Here is an 18,062-nt window from a genome sequence, read left to right as displayed (position 1 = left end):
GGATGGGAGGCGGAGGAGGATCCCACGAAGGAGACTGAGAATGAACAGCCGGAGAGAAAAGAGGAGAACTAGGAGTCTGTGAAGCCAAGGTTGGATAACATGTTGAGGAGAAAGGGGTGGTCCACAGCATCGAAGGCAGCTGAGAGGTCGAGGAGGATTAGGATAGGGTAGGAGCCATTGAATTTGGCAAGAAGGAGGTCATTGGTGACCTTTGAGAGGGCAGTTTCGGTGGAGTGGATGGGATGGAAGTCAGATTGGAGGGGGTCTAGGAGAGTTGGAGTTGAGGAATTCGAGGCAGTGAGTGTAGATGACTCGTTCTAGGAGTTTGGAAAGGAAGGGTAGAAAGAACATGGGGTGATAACTAGAAGGAGCAATGGGGTCGAGAGGGGTTTTTTTAGGATGGGGGAGATGTGGGCATGTTTGAAGGCAGAGGGGAAGGAACCGGTGGAGAGTGAGCAGTTGAAAATGGAAGTTAAGGAGGGAAGGAGGGTAGGGGTGAGAGTTTTCATAAGATGAGAGGGAATCCAACACCCCTGACTGTCCCCCTCCACCCCTGACTCCCCTAGTCACCCAGCACAGACCATCTGACATCCCTGAATCTGCCCTTCCGTCTCTGACTCCCCTAGTGACCCAGCACGGGCCATCCAACATCCCTGACTCTCCCCTCTCCTTCCCTGACTCTCCCCCCAATGACCCAGCATAGACCATCCAACACCCCCAGTTAAACTGTAAGCCCAGTGTGGGCAGGGATTTTCTCTCTTTATTGCTGAATTGTACTTTCCAAGTGCTTAGTACGGTGCTATGCACACAGTAAGCGCTCAATAAATACGATTGATTGATTGATTGATATGATTGAATGAATGAATGAATGAATGAATGAATGAATGAACTCTCTATCTCTACTCTTCCTCTAGTGAGCCAGCATGGACCGCTCATAGGTGGATCTGTCCAAGCCCCCCAGATCTGCTGCCCAGTTTCCTGGCATAACACATTCCATATTCTCACTACTCCCTAAGGGGAGAAGTGTTTTCTTGGGTTAGTTCTGAGCTTGCCACCCACCCAGCTCCTCCGGGTGACCCACACCCTAATGGGGTGGGATTTGGGGAACAACAATTCCTTGTTTTCCCTGTCCCTTGCTTCCTGGCTGCCAACCCCAATTTAGTCCCCTTTTAGCCTTTGATTGGAAGTTATGGGGGAAATTGAAGAAGACATTTTCCCCAGGACTTGGCCAAATCCATGGAAATTAGTGCAAATTACAGCTGGTAGGATTTGAGAATTTGATGTCCTGGATTGATGGAAGCAGGGGGATGGACAGAATGACCTCTGGAGACCCTTCTAGCCTCAGGGGAGTTACATGACCTCCATGCCCTTACTGTGCCTGGATGTTGATGATGATGATGATATTTGTTAAGCACTTACTATGTGCCAAGCACTGTTCTAAGCACTGGGCTAGATGCAAGGTAATCAGATTGTCCCACGTGGGGCTCACAGTCTTAATCCCCATTATACAGATGAGGTCACTGAGGCACAGGGAAGTTAAGTGACTTGTCCAAAGTCACACAGCTGACAAGTGACGGAGATGGGATTAGAACCCACAATCTCTGACTTCCAAGCCCGGGCTCTTTCCATTAAGCCATGCTGCTTCTCTCACCTCTCTCACAGTCGGCCCCATGCTCACGCCCTCCCTCCTACCTGAAACTCCCTCCCACTTCATATTTGACAGACCACACTACTCTCCCTATCTTCAAGGCTCTCCTGAAACCACATCTCCTCCAGGAACCATTCCCTGACTGACCTCTCATCTCCCCAACCTATTTTCCCTCCCTTCAATGTCACCCACACTTAGTCCATCCCTAAAGACTTTGGCACTCACTCCACGGCCACAGAATTTACATATATATCCTTTTTTTTAATGGTATTTGTTAAGCACTTTCATTGTGCCAAGCACAAACAAGTAATAATAATGGTATTTGTTAAGCACTTACTATGGGTCAAGCACTGTTCTAAGCGCTGGGGTAAATACAAGTTAAACAGTTTGGACACACGAGGCTCACAGTGAAAGTAGGTGGGAGAACAGGTAGACTGTGAGCCCATTGTTGGGTAGGGACCGTCTCTATATGTTGCCGATTTGTACTTCCCAAACACTTAGTACAGTGCTCTGCACACAGTAAGTGCTCAATAAATGAACAGGTATTAAAGCCTCATTTTACAGATGAGAAAACTGGGTCATGGGTAACTTGCCCAAAGTCACACAGCAGGCAAGGAACAGAGGCAAGTTTAGAACCCAGACTGAGCCCCCTCCTTCCTCTCCCTCTCCTCCCCCTCCCCATCCCCCCGTGCCTTCCTCCTTCCCCTCCCCACAGCACCTGTATATATGTATATATGTTTGTATGCATTTATTACTCTATTTTATTTGTACATATTTATTCTATTTATTTTATTTTGTTAATATGTTCTGTTTTGTTCTCTGTCTCCCCCTTCTAGACTGTGAGCCCACTGTTGGGTAGGGACCGTCTCTATATGCTGCCAACTTGTACTTTCCAAGCATTTAGTACAGTGCTCTGTACACAGTAAGTGCTCAATAAATACGATTGAATGAATGAATGAATGAATGAATGAATGAATGAACCCAGGTCCTTTGATTCACAGACCTGGGCTCTTTCCACTAGGCTACCTATGTGGATGATGGTATCTTTGGAGATAACTTGATAACTGTGTGTACTTCTATCTTCGTGGATATGTTTCTGAGAATGTGTATGCATGTGTGTGCATGTGTTCAATTTGTGTGGGTCTACCTGCGTGTGTATATGTCTCTGTGTGTGAGTGTATGTGTCTGTGTACCCATTTGGGTTTGTCTGTCTTTGGGTTTGCATCTGCGGTTATGGAAGTATGTCTGAGTGTCTATGGCTTCTGTATCCTTGTATGACTTTGTGTCTTTCTGCATCTTCTTCTGTCTATGGGTGTGTCTGTGTGTCTTTGTGTGTTTGTTTAAGTGTCTGTTTGGGTGTCTGTGTGCCATTATCTCTGACTCTCTGTGTCTGCATGTTTGTGTCTGCTTCTTTGTACGTCTTTGTCTCTCTCTATGTGTCTGTGTGTTTGTATGTCTTTGTCCCTGTGTGTTTATATGACTTGCCTCTATCTCTCAGTGCATCTGCATGTTTTGTTTCTGTGTCTTTGTCTCTGTGTGTTTATGTGACTGTGTCTCTGGGCTGAGAGGTGATTCTGTGCAACACTCACCAACCAAGCCCTCCCGTCTCCCCGCTGTTAACTCGGCTCTTGTGTAACCCTTCCTGGCCAGAGCTCTGTCCCCCGTGGACGTGGTCAACCTGGCCTTGGACGTGGTCAACCTGGCCTCCATGGCCAGAGTCCGGCCAGATGAATCACCAGCTGCTTCTCTCTGTGTCTGTCTCTCTCTCTTACATGTGTCTCCAGAAAATCGTTTTTTTATTACTTTCTACGGCGGCCTGTACATCTCGGACGTGCAGAAAGAGGATGCCCTATCCACGTACCGCTGCATCACCAAGCACAAGTACAGCGGGGAAACCCGGCAGAGCAACGGAGCTCGGCTCTCTGTATCAGGTGCGTCCTCCCTCCACCCCCGCCTCTGCCCCCGGGAAGACGGGTCCAACCAGGTGCCGGGGACCGGGCCTGACCCCAGGAGTCTGGGAGTCTCAGAGGGAGATGTTTGCCCCCTTGATGAATCTCCTCTTAATCTCCAAATCCCAAATCCCAAGGTGGAGATTGGGAGAGGGCATATTCTAGAAAGGTCATTTGGGGCAGCCCCCTGTCTCCAGGTGAGTGACCACGGAATCCGTCTAGGACCGAAAGGTTCCTGATCACCAGGGACTTCTGTTCACAAACCTTCCTGGCCCAGCCCCCAGTCCCAAACTTAATAATGACAGTAATAATAGTATTTGTTAAGCACTTACTATGTGCTGGGCACTGTACTAAATGTTGAGGTGGGTACAAGCAAATTGGGTTGGACACAGTCCCTGTCCCACTTGGGACTCACACTGTCAATCCCCATTTTATAAATGAGGTAACTGAGGCACACAGAAGTGAAGTGACTTGCCCAAGGTCACATAACAGACAAGTGGTGGAGCTAGGATTAGAACCCATTCATTCATTCATTCATTATTCATTCATTCATTATTCATCCCGGGCTCTATCCATACACCATGCTGCTTTCAAACAGTGGCAGGTGGTTCTGAGCTGCAGGAACCTGAAAGGACGTCGGGACTGATGTTGGTACTGCTTCCAGTGGTGGTGCTGGGGTGAGGGAGAGCAAAAGGGAACAGAATTTCTCCTTTGATTTCAATTCCTCCTCACCCTCAATCCAATTTCTCTTGAGCTCCACACTGATGAGGCTTTGCTCACCTGGGCAGCTGGTTTGGGGCAAGTAATGTCGGGGAGGGCTCCTGGGGATGGAGAGATGAAGCCTCAGTTCCTCCAGGCCCTGTGGGAGACTGTGGGAAGGGCTGTGGGAGAGACACCAGGGTCACTAGCTGGTCCAGGGAGGTGCTGAGCTGGGGATCAGGGATATAATACCCATCTGTGAATTTTACTACCCATAACATATATGATGAATCAGAAGAGGAACAGCTTGGCCTAGTGGATAGAACACGGTACTGGGAATCAGAAGGGCTTGGTCTGCCACTTGTCTGATATGTGACCTAGGACAAGTCATTTCTTGCTCCTCAGTTATCTCATCCGTAAAAGGGGATTAAGACTGTGAGCCCCATGTAGGACGTGGACTGTGTCCAACCTGATTAATTATATCTATACCAGCTCTTAGTACAGTGCCTTTCACCTAGTAATCTCTTAAAAAATACCATTAAAAAATGCTGTGCTAACATATAACTTGTACCACACCCTACAACATACATGAAATTTACTTAACATGCCAACATTCAGCTAGCCTAGTGGAAAGAAGACAGGATGAGATCAGGAAATCTGCGTTCTGAACCCAGGTCTTCCACTTGCCTGCTCTGTGACCTTAGGCAAGTCACTTATCTTCTCTGGGCCTCAGTCTCCACAACTGTAGAAATGAGGATTAAATATCTCTTAATAATGATGGCATTTATTAAGCGCTTACTATGTGCAAAGCACTGTTCTAAGCACTGGGGAGGTTACAAGGTGATCAGGTTGCCCCACGGCGGGCTCACAGTCTTAATCCCCATTTTACAGATGAGGTAACTGAGGCACAGAGAAGTTAAGTGACTTGCCCAAAGTCACACAGCTGACAAGGAGCCCCGTGTTGAACAGGGATTGTGTCCGACTTGATTATCTTGTATCGGCCCCCATACTTAGTACAGTATAAATACCACCATTGCGGCATGGCTAGTAGAAAGTGCACCAGCCTCTGTTACCTACATCTGCAAAATGGGGATTCAATTTCTGTTCTCCCTCCTAGTTAGAGTATGAGCCCTATGTGGGACTTGGTTATATTGTATATATCCCAATGTTTAATTGTGCTTGGCACATAAGAGCTTAAATACCACAATAATAATAATTAATTACTTCATTATTATTATTATTATTATTGTTATTGTTATTATCTCCCTGCAGCCCCTGCCCAACTCTCTTTCCAATTCTGCACACAGTAAGCACTCAATAAATACGATTGAATGAATGAATGAATGAACTCATTGCCCACATTTCCCCTGCTCTGCCCTGCCACCCAGGAGTACAAAAAGAGAGAAGGAGATGTCAGCAAGGAGACAGAGACAGGGGAGATATACAGGAAGCAAGAGACACACAGGAGGTGAGAGACAGAGAATCACTGGGGGTGGGTCACAATCAATCAATCAATCAATCAATCAATTGTATTTATTGAGCGCTTACTGTGTGCAGAGCACTGTACTAAGCACTTGGGAAGTACAAGTTGGCAACATATAGAGACAGTCCCTACCCAACAGTGGGCTCACAGTCTAAAAGGGGGAGAAGACAAAGAAAAGGAGGAAGACAAAGAAAAAACAGATCAGAGAGTGAAACACAGAAACAGAAATGGGCCCTTTGAAGTTGAGGTCCAAAAGCCCATAGAAAGAGTGAGACACAGAGACATGGAGAAACTGGGACACCTGAGCGACCAAGAGAGACAGAGACATGCAGGGAGATGGAGACATAGATGGAAAAACACAGGGAATGGCACAGTGAGGAGCAGAGGTTTGCAAAGAAAGAATAAGACCCAGGGCACAGACAGACACGGGAATAGAGTTATAGAGATGCGTGCAAGGAGAGAAGCAGAGGCTGAGAGGGACAAACCCCAAGAAAGACAGAGACAACCAGGATGAGGGATGCCAGACAGACACAGAAATAGAGTTATAGAGACGTGCTCAAGGACAGAGGTAGAGACAGAGGTTGAGAGAGACAAACTCCAAGAAAGACAGTGACAACCAGATACAGAGACACACGGACAGCCGGGCAGAACTAATGTATGAGCTGAGCCGTGGGAGGAGGAGGACTCCCTAGCCCAAAGCTCTTTGTAGGAGAGTCAGGGAGACCCCCCCAGTGGGTGCCAGGCTCCCGTGATTTGATGTGATGTCGGACTGGAAGTGCCCCCTGACCTTGCTCCCCACCAGCCCAAAGAGGGCTAGAGAGGGGTCTCTTTGGCCCCCGGGTAACTGCCTAATGCCCAGGGGCAGGGGAGATGCCACTGGAATGAGGGGGCAGGGGATGAGCGGGGAGCAGGAGGCCCCAGCTGGATGGATGGGAAGGGGCTGGGGAAGGGCGGGGACGGCTGGTTCATTCAGTCATTCAATCATATTTATTGAGTGCTTACTGTGTGCAGAGCACTGTACTGTTTGGAAAGTACAACACAGCAATAATGAGAGACAGTTCCTTCCCATAACGGGCTCACATTCTAGAAAGGGGAGACAGATATCAAAACAAGTAAATGGGCATAAATATAAATAAATAGAATTGTAGATACATACATAAGAGAAGCAGCGTGGCTAAGAGGAGCAGTGTGGCTCAATGGAAAGAGCCCGAGTTTGGGAGCCAGAGATCATGGGTTCTAATCCCGGCTCCACCACTTGTCAGCCATGTGACTTTGAGCAAGTGGCTTAACTTCTCTGTGCCTCAGTTCTCTCATCTGGAAAATGGGGATGAAGACTGTGAGCCCCATGTGGGACAACCTGATCACCTTGTATTCCCCCCAGCGCTTAGAAAAATGCTTCACACATAGTAAGTGCTTAACAAATGTGATTATTATTATTATTATATACATAAGTGCCATAGGGCGAGGAGAGGGGGGAAGTGCAAAGTGAGTGAGTCGTGGTGACGCAGAAGCGAGGGTGAGCTGGGGAAAAGAGGGGCTCAGTCTGGGAAGGCCTCTTGGAGGAGGCGCACCTTCAGTAGGGCTTTGAAGGGGGAAAGAGTGATTGCCTGGTGGATTTTAGGAGGGAGGGCTTTCCAGGCCAGAGGTAGGACATGGGCCATGGAACACGGGACATGTGAGATGGAGGCCCAAGGAGAAGGGTAGTACCAAAGGAGCCGAGTGTGCAGGCTGGTTGGAAAGGGATGGCCAGGGGTGGGGCGGGGAAGCGCTGGGAGGGAGAGGGGCTGGGGGAGGAAGGGAGGGGAGGGATGGATGGGAGGGTCAAGGACAGGAGGATGGGGAGGAAGGGAAGGTTTGGGTAGGGAGAGGCGGGAGGGGGCGGGAAGGTGCTTTGAGGAATGGGGAGGACAGCATACCTTAGTTCATTCATTCATTCAATCATATTTATTGAGCACTTACTGTATGCAGAGCACTGTACTAAGCGCTTGGGAAGTACAAGTTGGCAACATATAGAGACGGTCCCTACCCAACAGTGGGCTCACAGTCTAGAAGGGGGGAGACAGAGAACAAAACAAAACATATTAACAAAATAAAATAAATAGAATAAATATGTACAAATAAAATAGAGTAATAAATACGTACAAACATATATACATATATACAGGTGCTGTGGGGAGGGGAAGGAGGTAAGGCAGCGGGGTGGGGAGGGGGAGAAGGTGGGGAGGAAGGAGGGGGCTCAGTCTGGGAAGGCCTTCTGGAGGAGGTGAGCTCTCAGTAGAGCCTTGAAGGGAGGGCATGGGTTTGGGAGTCAGAGGGTGTGAGTTTTAATCCCGACTCTGCCATTTATCTGCTGTGTGACCTTGGGCAAGCCGCTTAACTTCTCTCTGCCTCTGTTACCTCATCTGTAAAATGGGGATTAAGACTGTGAGCCCCACGTGGGACAACCTGATTATCTTGTTTCTACCCCAGCGCTTAGATCAGTGTTTGGCACATCGTAAATGCTTAACAAATACCATAATTTTGAGAAGCAGTATGGTGTAGTGGGTACAGCATGAGTTTAGGAGTCAGAAAGTCATGGGTTCTAATCCCAGCTCTGCCACTTGTCCACTGCGTGATCTTGGGCAAGTCACTTCACTTCTTTGCACCCCAGTCACCTCATCTGTAAATTGGGGGTTAAGACTGTGAGTCCCACGTGGGACAAGTGACTATGTCCAACCCAACTTGCTTGTATCCACCCCAGCACTTAGAACAGTGTCTGGCGCATAGTAAGTGCTTAATAAATAATATCATCATTATTATTATATTATTATTAAGGGACCATAAGTCAACTAGCCCCTGGAAGAAGGCGGCTCCATGCTCCCTAAAAGCCGCCACCCAGGGGTCAGCCCGTCTCACCCCCCCGCACCCCGACATTACCCCGGCGTTGACCCATGGATTTGATTTACTGGCTGGTAGTCCGCAGGACCAATGTCGCCCCGCCCATTCGTCCTTTTGGGTCTCTGGATCGCACCTGCCCCCTCGACTCTGGGGTCGAGGGGTGGGCTGCGCCTCCAGCTGGGGGCCTCGACAAGAGGTGGGGAGTCTGGAGGAGCATTCCCTCCTGCATACACACAGTCATCCCCCAAAACACGCCTATGTAAACACAAAACAAGTACATAAAATGCATGCAGACTCAGTCGCACAAAATAATAATAATAATTCTGGTATTAAGCACTTACTATGTGCCAGGCACTATACTAAGCGCTGGGGTGGATACAAGCAAATCGGGTTGGACATCATCCCTGTCCCACGTGGGGCTCACAGTCTCAACCCCAGATGAGGGAACTGAGGCCCAGAGAAGTGAAGTGACTTGTCCAAAGTCAGGCAGCGGAGAAGTGGTGGAGCCGGGATTAGAACCCATGATCTTCTGACTCCCAGGACGGGCTCTAGCCACTGTGCCTTGCTGCTTCTCACCACTCACACGCAGACGAGGCGCACAAGCTCCTCTCTGAGTCTTTATCTGCGTGAGTGATTCCTTTGTGCTTTCCGCTTTTCGCCAGATTGCTTTGGTTGTTGTTTCTTGTTTAATTCAGTTATTCCCTTCTCATCACCCCCACCCGTCCGTCAGCCTACCGCCATCCTGTCCCTCTGTTCCCTGGCCCCCTGCCTCTCCTGTCCATCTGTCCTCCTGCCCCTCTGTTCCCCTTCTCTGTACTAGCCCCCCTGCCCCACTTCGCGTCCCTCAGCCCCCCACCCCACCCCTCTCACCTCTGCCCCCTAACCCCCTACCCAATCAATCAATCAATAGTATATATGAAGTGGTAATAGTGTTCATTCATTCAATCGTATTTATTGAGCACTTACTGTGTGCAGAGCACTGTGCTAAGTGCTTGGGAAGTACAAATCGGCAACATATAGAGACGGTCCCTACTCAACAACAGGCTCACAGTCCAGGAGGGTTCAGAGCACTATACTGATCGCTTGGGAGAGTACAATAAAATAGGGTTGGTAGGACCCACGGGGATTGTTCAGCCACTCAATCAGTCACTGATATCTAATGGCTGCTTCATTCATTCGATCCCATTTATTCGACACTTACTGTGTGCAGAGCACTGTACTGAGGGCCTGGGAGAGCGCAGTAGAACAAGAAACAGACCTATTCCCTGTGCGTCTAGCTTTAATTCTATTTATTCTGACGACTTTGACACCTGTCTTCATGTTTTGTTTTGTTGTCTGTCTCCCCCTTCTAGACTGTGAGCCTGTTTTTGGGTGGGGACAGTCTTTATATGTTGCCAACTTGTACTTCCCAAGCGTTTAGTACAGTGCTATGCACACAGTAAGCGCTCAATAAATACAATTGAATTGCATGACTGACCCAATTCCTTCCCATGAGGAACTTACAGAACTTACAGAATTTACAGAACCCCACCCCAGGCACGGCCCAAAGAGCATTTCATTCATTCATTCATTCAATCGTATTTATTGAGTGCTTACTGTGTGCAGAACACTGTACCAAGTGCTTGGAAAGTACAATTTGGCAACAGATAGAGACAGTCCCTACCCAACAATGGGCTCACAGTCTAGAAGGGTTCAGAGCACTATACTGATCGCTTGGGAGAGTACAATAAAATAGGGTTGGTTGGACCCAATTCCTTCCCACGAGGAACTTACAGACTAGAGGGAGGGCACATTAAAATAAATTATGGTCAGGGGAAGAAATGAGTATAGGGATATTTCCATCCCCCTTCACATGTGCCCTCCTGCCCTTCATGGCCCGCTCCCCTCATCTTTGTGCCCTCTTGCTTCTCATGGCCCTGCCCCACTTCCCCCTGCTCCTCTGCCCCCCACTCTCTGCCCTGCACAGGCCTACCCCTCTAGCCCCTGTCTCTTTGCCCTCCCAACTCCCTGCCCCTCTGCCCCCTTTCCCTGCCCCTAATCCCTGCCCCTCTGGCCCCTGCTCCTCTTCCCCCTACTCCCTGCCCCTCTGGCCCCCTTCCTCTCTGCCCCCCACTGCTGACCCTCACAGCCCAGTGACCTCTGTTCTCCCCTACAGACCCAGCCGAGTCCATCCCTACCATCCTCGACGGCTTCCAGTCCCGCGAAGTGAAGACGGGCCAGACCGTGGAGCTCCCCTGCATCGCCTCGGGCCACCCCAACCCCGCCATCCGTTGGCTTAAGGATGGCCGGCCCCTGCCTGCCGACAGCCGCTGGACCAAGCGCGTCACCGGGCTGACCATCAGCGACCTGCGCGGGGAGGACAGCGGAACCTACATCTGTGAGGTCACCAACACCTTCGGCTCAGCTGAGGCCACGGGCGCCCTCAAGGTCATCGGTGAGCAGGAGTTTGGGGATGGGACGAGAGGGAGAGCTGGGGGACGGAGAGGTGGGCTAGGGACTGACTCAGCCAGTGGGACTTCCAACACTGAACTGGGCTCAGGTGAGTTTGCCAGGGTGAGAAAGCCAGGATCCCATGGAAGTTCAGCAAAAGAGTATGGGCTTTGGAGTCAGAGCTTAGGGGTTCAAATCCCAGCTCCACCAATTGTCAGCTGTGTGACTTTGGGCAAGTCACTTCACTTCTCTGTGCCTCAGTTACCTCATCTGTAATATGGGGATTAAGACTGTGAGGCCCCCGTGGGACAACCTGATCACCTTGTAACTTCCCCAGTGCTTAGAATGATGTTTTGCACATAGTAAGTGCTTAATAAATGTCATTATTATTCTCATTATTATTACTCACAAGGAACTCTAGAAGTGTTTCACCTGGATGGCTCAATCAATCAATTGGTGACATTTATTGAGTGCTACCTGTGTACAGAGCACTGTACTAAGAGCTAGGAAGAATACAATACTACAGAGTTCTTTCATTCATTCATTCAATCATATTTATTGAGCGCTTACTCTGTGCAGAGCACTGTACCAAGCACTTGGGAGAGTACGATATAATAATAAACAGACACATTCCCTGCCTTCAACGAGTTTGCACTCTAAAGAGGGATAAGCTTACTGTCTAGTGGTAGATGTGATCCCTGTCCCCAGGGATCTTATAATCTACAGGGAAAGACAATCATTAATGTAGATTAGGGATAGGGGAAATAGTAGATTATAAAACTATTTACATGAGCTTTGTAGGCCTGGGGTGTGTAACAAAGTGTTTAATCAAGCCGCTAGAAGGTGATATAAAATCTTGTCTTGGTTTCCCTCCTCTTTCTTCCTTCCATAGACTGTAGAAGGGTTCTGAGGGGCAGGGAGGGTGCCCTCAGAGACAGGCAGGGGAGAGAGAAGGATTGGGGCCCTGGAGTGCCTCCCTGGAGCTCCTGGATCTGAGCAGGGGGCTTTGCAAAGGGGTATGAAATTCCCCCTTTAAAACACACCCTGGCCCAGCACCTGGCGTCCCAACCAGCCTGGCCAACTGGGAGCAGCCTCAGAAGCCGGGCAGCTGCGGAACCGCCCAGTCACTCCAGGGCATGAAGGGAGAGGGAGGTTGAGGGAATAGGGAGAAGCAGCCTGAGTCGAGAGGGACAGGAAGAGTTAGGGTCCGGGGGTTGGGAGGGGGTGCGTCCCTCTCCTGGAGTCTCTGAAGGGATGGGAAATCCTTCTCAGAGCCCAGATTCTCTCCCCCTGCTAGAGAAAAATAGTCCCCACAGAACCCCCACCATGATCGTGATTTTTTTGTCCGAGCCCTATCCTCCCTAGGCCAGCAGGGTGACAGGAGGGGGGCTCTGAGCCCCTCTGGACTCCCACGGGCGGCCTGATGGTCCCACAGAGAGGCACACCTACCATCCATCAAGTACCAGAGCCTGGAAGGAAATCTTGTTCTGACACAATAAATCAATTTATTTATTGACTGAGCCCCCTTTTTCCTCTCCTCCTCCTCATCCCCCCCCCACCACCTTCCCCTCCCCATAGCACCTGTATATATATTTGCACACATTCACTACTCTATTTATTTTACTTGTACATATTTACTATTTATTTTGTTAATGACGTGCATATGATGTGCATATAATGATGTGCAAACCTTTAGACTGTGAGCCCACTGTTGGGTAGGGACTGTCTCTATATGTTGCCAACTTGTACTTCCCAAGCGCTTAGTACAGTGTTCTGCACACAGTAAGTGCTCAATAAATACAATTGATTGATTGATTGATATAGGTTTAATTCTATTTGCTCTGACGATTTTGACACCTGTCTCCATGTTTTGTTCTGTTGTCTGTCTCCCTCTTCTAGACTGTGAGCCCGTTGTTGGGTAGGGACCGTCTCTATATGTTGCCGGCTTGTACTTCCCAAGCACTTAGTACAGTGCTCTGCACACAGTAAGCACTCAATAAATACGATTGAATGAATGAATGAATGAATGAATTGCATTTATTGAGTGTTTCCTGTGTGCAGAGAGCACTATGCTAATCCCTTGGGAGGGTGTGATGTAACAGAGTTGGTAAGCATGCTTCCTGCCCACAGTGAGTTTACAGTCTAGACGGAGAGAAAGGATATGGACATAAGTGCTGTGGGGCTGAGAGTGGGTTGAATAAAGGGTGCAAATCCAGCAGAAGGGACACAAGCTTCAGCCTCTCTGCTCTGATGACTCCTCTTCACAGGGCCAGGGAGCAGGTGATCTAGTCTTCCCCTAGTGCCCCGGGAGCCTGGCTAGTGGGAGACACTGGTAGAAGATGAAGCAGCGTGGCTCAGTGGAAAGAGCCCGGGCTTTGGAGTCAGAGGTCAATCAATCAATCAATCAATCAATCAATCGTATTTATTGAGCGCTTACTGTGTGCAGGGCACTGTACTAAGTGCTTGGGAAGTACAAGTTGGCAACATATAGAGACAGTCCCTACCCAACAGTGGGCTCACAGTCTAAAAGGGGGAGACAGAGAACAAAACCAAACATACTAACAAAATAAAATAAATAGAATAGATATGTACAAGTAAAATAAATAAATAGAGTAATAAATATGTACAAACATATATTACAGATGCTGTGGGGAAGGGAAGGAGGTAAAATCCCAACTCTGCCAATTGTCAGCTGTGTGACTTTGGACAAGTCACTTCACTTATCTGGGCCTCAGTTACCTCAACTGTAAAATGGGGATGAAGACTGTCATCCCCCTGTGGGACAACCTGATCACCTTGTAACTTCCCCAGCGCTTAGAACAGTGCTTTGCACATAGTAAGCGCTTAATAAATGCCATCATTATTATTATTATTATTACAGAGTGCCCGGGGACTCTGTGATTGGCAATTATGAGCAGACACCCTATCCCCGTGTGCACTGACTCTGTGGGCCCCGGGGAGCAGGGAGATCAGAATCCGAGAAGTTGTGTCTGCCCTGGGCCACCATCCCTCCCTGCTCCAACAGGACTCAGGAGAGACAGGGATGGCCCTGGGTGGAAGTCCCCATCTCATTGCAAGCAACAGCTTGGCTTGGAGATGAGGTACAGTGCCTTGTACATAATGCTGGATAAGTAGCGTTGCACAGAGGAAAGAGCACAGGCTTGGGAGTCAAAGGTCATGGGTTCTAAACCCGACCACCACTTGTCTGCTGTGTGACTTTGGCCAAGTCACTTAACTTCTCTGAGCTTCAGTTCCCTTATCTGGAAAATGGGGATTAAGACTTTGAGCCCCATGAGGGACAACCTGATTACCTTGTATCCCCCCAGTGCTTAGAGCAGTGCTTGGCACATAGTGAGTGATTAACAAATGCCATCATTATTATTATCATTATATATCATCATCATTATATTATGCTTGGGAGAGTACTGTGAGCTTAGTAGACAAGTTCCCTGTTGTCTACAAGTTAGTAGACAAGTTCCCTGCCCACAAGGAGCTTACAGTCTAGAGAAACGCTAAGCACCTTGCCCTTTTAGACTGTGAGCCCACTGTTGGGTAGGGACTGTCTCTATATGTTGCCAACTTGTACTTCCCAAGCACTTAGTACAGTGCTCTGCACACAGTAAGTGCTCAATAAATACGATTGATTGATTGATTGATTATTAATGTGTGTAACAATAATAATTGTGGTATTTGTTAATGGTATTGCATGTGTGCATGAAATAACCAATCGATTTATTTAATGTCTGTCTTCCCACGCTAGACTGAATGCTCATTACGGGTGGGGAACATGTCCACCAATTCTGTTGTTTTGTAACAACAATAATAATAATAATTATGGTATTCGTTAAGCACTTACTAGATGCCAGGCACTGTACTAAGCACTGGAGGGATACAGGCAAATCGGGTTGGACGCAGTCCCTGTCCCTCATGGGGCTCACAGTCTCAATCCCCATTTTACAGATGAGGTAACTGAGGCACAGAAAAGTAAAGTGACTTGCCCAAGGTCAAACAGCAGACAAGTGGCGGAGCCAGGATTAGAACCCATGACCTTTTGACTCCCAGGCCACTATGCCCTGCTGCTCTGTGACCTTGGGTAAATCACTTCACTCCTCTGCGCCTCAATTACCTCATCTGTAAAACAGGGATTGAGACTGTGAGCCCTACGTGGGACAGGGATTGTGTCCAACCCAATTTGCGTATACCAACCCCAGCGTTTAGTAGTGCCTGGAACTAGACTGTGAAAAGGAAACCTAACCCCTGTTCTGAGAGTTAAAGGTAGCCAGGCACCTCTTACGTTTATTCACGCTTGGTACTCCGTGTACCGCGGAGCAGAGGTACACGCCACCACCCGGATCTGTCTTCTAGACTGCGAGCCCGTTGTTGGATAGGGACCGTCTCTATATGTTGCCGACTTGTACTTCCCAAGCGCTTAGTACAGCGCTGTGCACACAGTAAGCGCTCAATAAATATGATTGAATGAATAGTAAGCACTTAACAAATACAGCAATTATTATTATTGTATTCTCCCAAGTGCTCAACAAATATCCTTGATTGATTGATCATTCTCCATTTCTCTCTTGTTCATCTCCTCTACTTCACACTGGTGAGCCAGACCCCCTGCATGTGACCTTGACCCCAAAGAAGCTGAAGACGGGCATCGGCAGCACGGTCATCCTGTCCTGTGCCCTGAGCGGCACCCCGGAGTTCACCCTCCGCTGGTACCGCAACACGGAGCCTGTGGCGCCCGACGAGTCCATCTCGATCCGCGGGCTGAGCAACGAGAGCCTCCTGATCACCACCGCTCAGAAGAGTCACTCAGGGGCGTACCAGTGCTTCGCCACCCGCCATGCCCAGACTGCTCAGGACTTCGCCATTATTGTGCTGGAGGGTGAGCTGGGGTCAGGGTCTGGGCAGCTGGGGCTCCAGACCCTAGTGGTTACTTGCAGCAGAGAGAGTTCGTGTGGCCAGATGGATTAATCGATTGAGAGTATTTATTGGGCACTTCCTATGTTCAGAGTGCTGTACTAAACATTTGGGAGAGTACAATAGAGTTAGTAGAAATGTTTCTAAGCAACAAAGCCTAATGGAAAGAACCACTGGCCTGGGAGCCAGAGGACCTGGGGTCTAATTCTGGCTCTGTCGTTTGCCTACTGAGTGACCTAGGGCTAGTTACTTAATTTCTCAGGGCCTCAGTTTCCTCCTCTGTAGAATGGAGATAAAATGCCTGTTTTCCCTCCCCCGTTAAACTGTGAGCTTGACTTCAGAGAGGGATGACGCAGTGTGGTTCAGTGGAAAGAGCACGGGCTTGGGAGCCAGAGGTCATGGGTTCTAATCCCACCTCTGCCACTTGTCAGCTGTGTGACTTTGGGCAAGTCATTTCACTTCTCTGGGCCTCAGTTACCTCATCTATAAAATGGGGATTAAGACTGTGAGCCCACATGGGACAACCTGATCACCTTGTATCCCCCCCAGTGCTTAGAACAGTGCTTTGCACATAGTAAGTGCTTAACAAATGCCATCATTATTATTCTTATGATGTCCAACCTCATTATCTTATATCTACCCCAGTGCTTAGTGCAGTACTTGACACATGGCTATTGTTTTTATTATTATTATTATTATTTTAGTAGTAGTAGTACTAGTATTAGTATTACTGCTCTTGAGGAGTTTACCATAAAGCAGTGAAGACAAGCCTGCTCCTCACTATTCTAGAGCTGGAAGTGATCTCAAGAGTCCATCCAATCCATCCTTCTGCCCACAAGCTACTGGCTAACCAGGCCAGGGCAGGTGGGGCCTGATTTTTCCCTAAAGATTCCATGGGATGGGGTCTCCCCCGCCACTCTCTCAGTGCCTGTTCTAAGGATTAAACTTCCCAGAGACAGGAAGTTCTTCCTTGTGTCTGATCACACTCTCTTCCTCTGAAATTGAAGTCCATTTTATCCTTCCTGAACCCCTAGGGTCAGGGAGAGGAAAAGGAGGCCTGTCCTTTCTCTGAAAACCCCACAGGGGTACGGGTCTGGTCATCAAGCCAGAAGGGATCACCAGCCTAGAAAGACCTCTGAGTCCTTTCCCCTCCTTAAGAGGTCAGTAGTCTTCACCACAACCCTGCCGGGGCCAGATCATTCTCCCCCTCCCACTGGAGGGAAAACTGGAGCCCAGTCAATCAAACAACAGTATTTATTCGGCACGTACTGTGGGCAGAGCACCGCACTAAGTGCTTGGGAAAGTACTGTGAGCTTAGTAGACAAGTTCCCTGTTGTCTACAAGTTAGTAGACAAGTTCCCTGCCCACAAGGAGCTTACAGTCTGAAGAAATGCTAGGCACCTTGCCCCAGGTCACATAGGATGGCACAGAGAGCCTTCCCAGATCACTAGTAGACCCTGCTGGGGTCCAGGAAGTCCACCCCTGCCCCTTGCACCAGGGGCGGAGGGGAGGCCCCAGGGGGCTGTGGACCCCCAAAACAGCCTGGTGCTGACGCTATGACGGGAGTGGGGGCCCTTCCCGCCCCTCTGCAGATGGGACGCCCCGGATCATCTCATCTTTCAGCGAGAAGGTGGTGAACCCCGGCGAGCAGTTCTCGCTGATGTGCGCAGCCAAGGGGGCTCCCCCGCCCTCGGTCACCTGGGCCCTGGACGACGAGCCCATCCCCCGGGACGGCGCCCACCGCACCAGCCAGTTCACCACGCTGGACGGGACCACCGTGAGCCACATGAACGTGACGGGCCCGCAGATCCGAGATGGAGGCGTGTACCGCTGCTCCGCGCGGAACTCAGTGGGCAGTGTGGAGTACCAAGCGCGAATAAACGTAAGAGGTGCCTGTCTACCTTTAACTCTCAGAACAGGGTTTTGGTTTCCTTTTCGCTGGTTGAGGTTTTGTTGATTTTCGTTTGTGGTAGTCTCTTGGTCTCTCTGTCTCTGGCTTTCTCTCAGGCCTCCCCCCACCCCCACCCCCCAAAATCATGTGTTCCTATGTAGT

The 18,062-nt window shown here is 49.2% G+C and overlaps 1 protein-coding gene across 3 annotated transcripts in view; it reads left to right on the top strand.

Moving 5' to 3' along the window:
* The window catches only part of DSCAML1 (DS cell adhesion molecule like 1), a 244,631-nt gene that overhangs the window by 172,073 nt on the left and 54,496 nt on the right, over window positions 1-18,062 (top strand). For 2 of the 3 annotated variants that reach the window (XM_038754515.1, XM_038754516.1), the window contains exons 4-7: window positions 3,433-3,579; window positions 10,812-11,090; window positions 15,699-15,974; window positions 17,602-17,898. In XM_038754515.1, coding sequence (XP_038610443.1) covers window positions 3,433-3,579; window positions 10,812-11,090; window positions 15,699-15,974; window positions 17,602-17,898 — 999 coding nt within the window. The remainder of the gene's footprint in view (window positions 1-3,432; window positions 3,580-10,811; window positions 11,091-15,698; window positions 15,975-17,601; window positions 17,899-18,062) is intronic. The other variant, XM_038754517.1, reaches the window with a different exon arrangement.

The sequence above is a fragment of the Tachyglossus aculeatus genome, chromosome 11, assembly GCF_015852505.1.
Source record: "Tachyglossus aculeatus isolate mTacAcu1 chromosome 11, mTacAcu1.pri, whole genome shotgun sequence".
NCBI lineage: Eukaryota > Metazoa > Chordata > Mammalia > Monotremata > Tachyglossidae > Tachyglossus > Tachyglossus aculeatus.
Note: the sequence above shows the minus strand (reverse complement) of the source record. Positions and strands in the feature narration are given on the sequence as shown.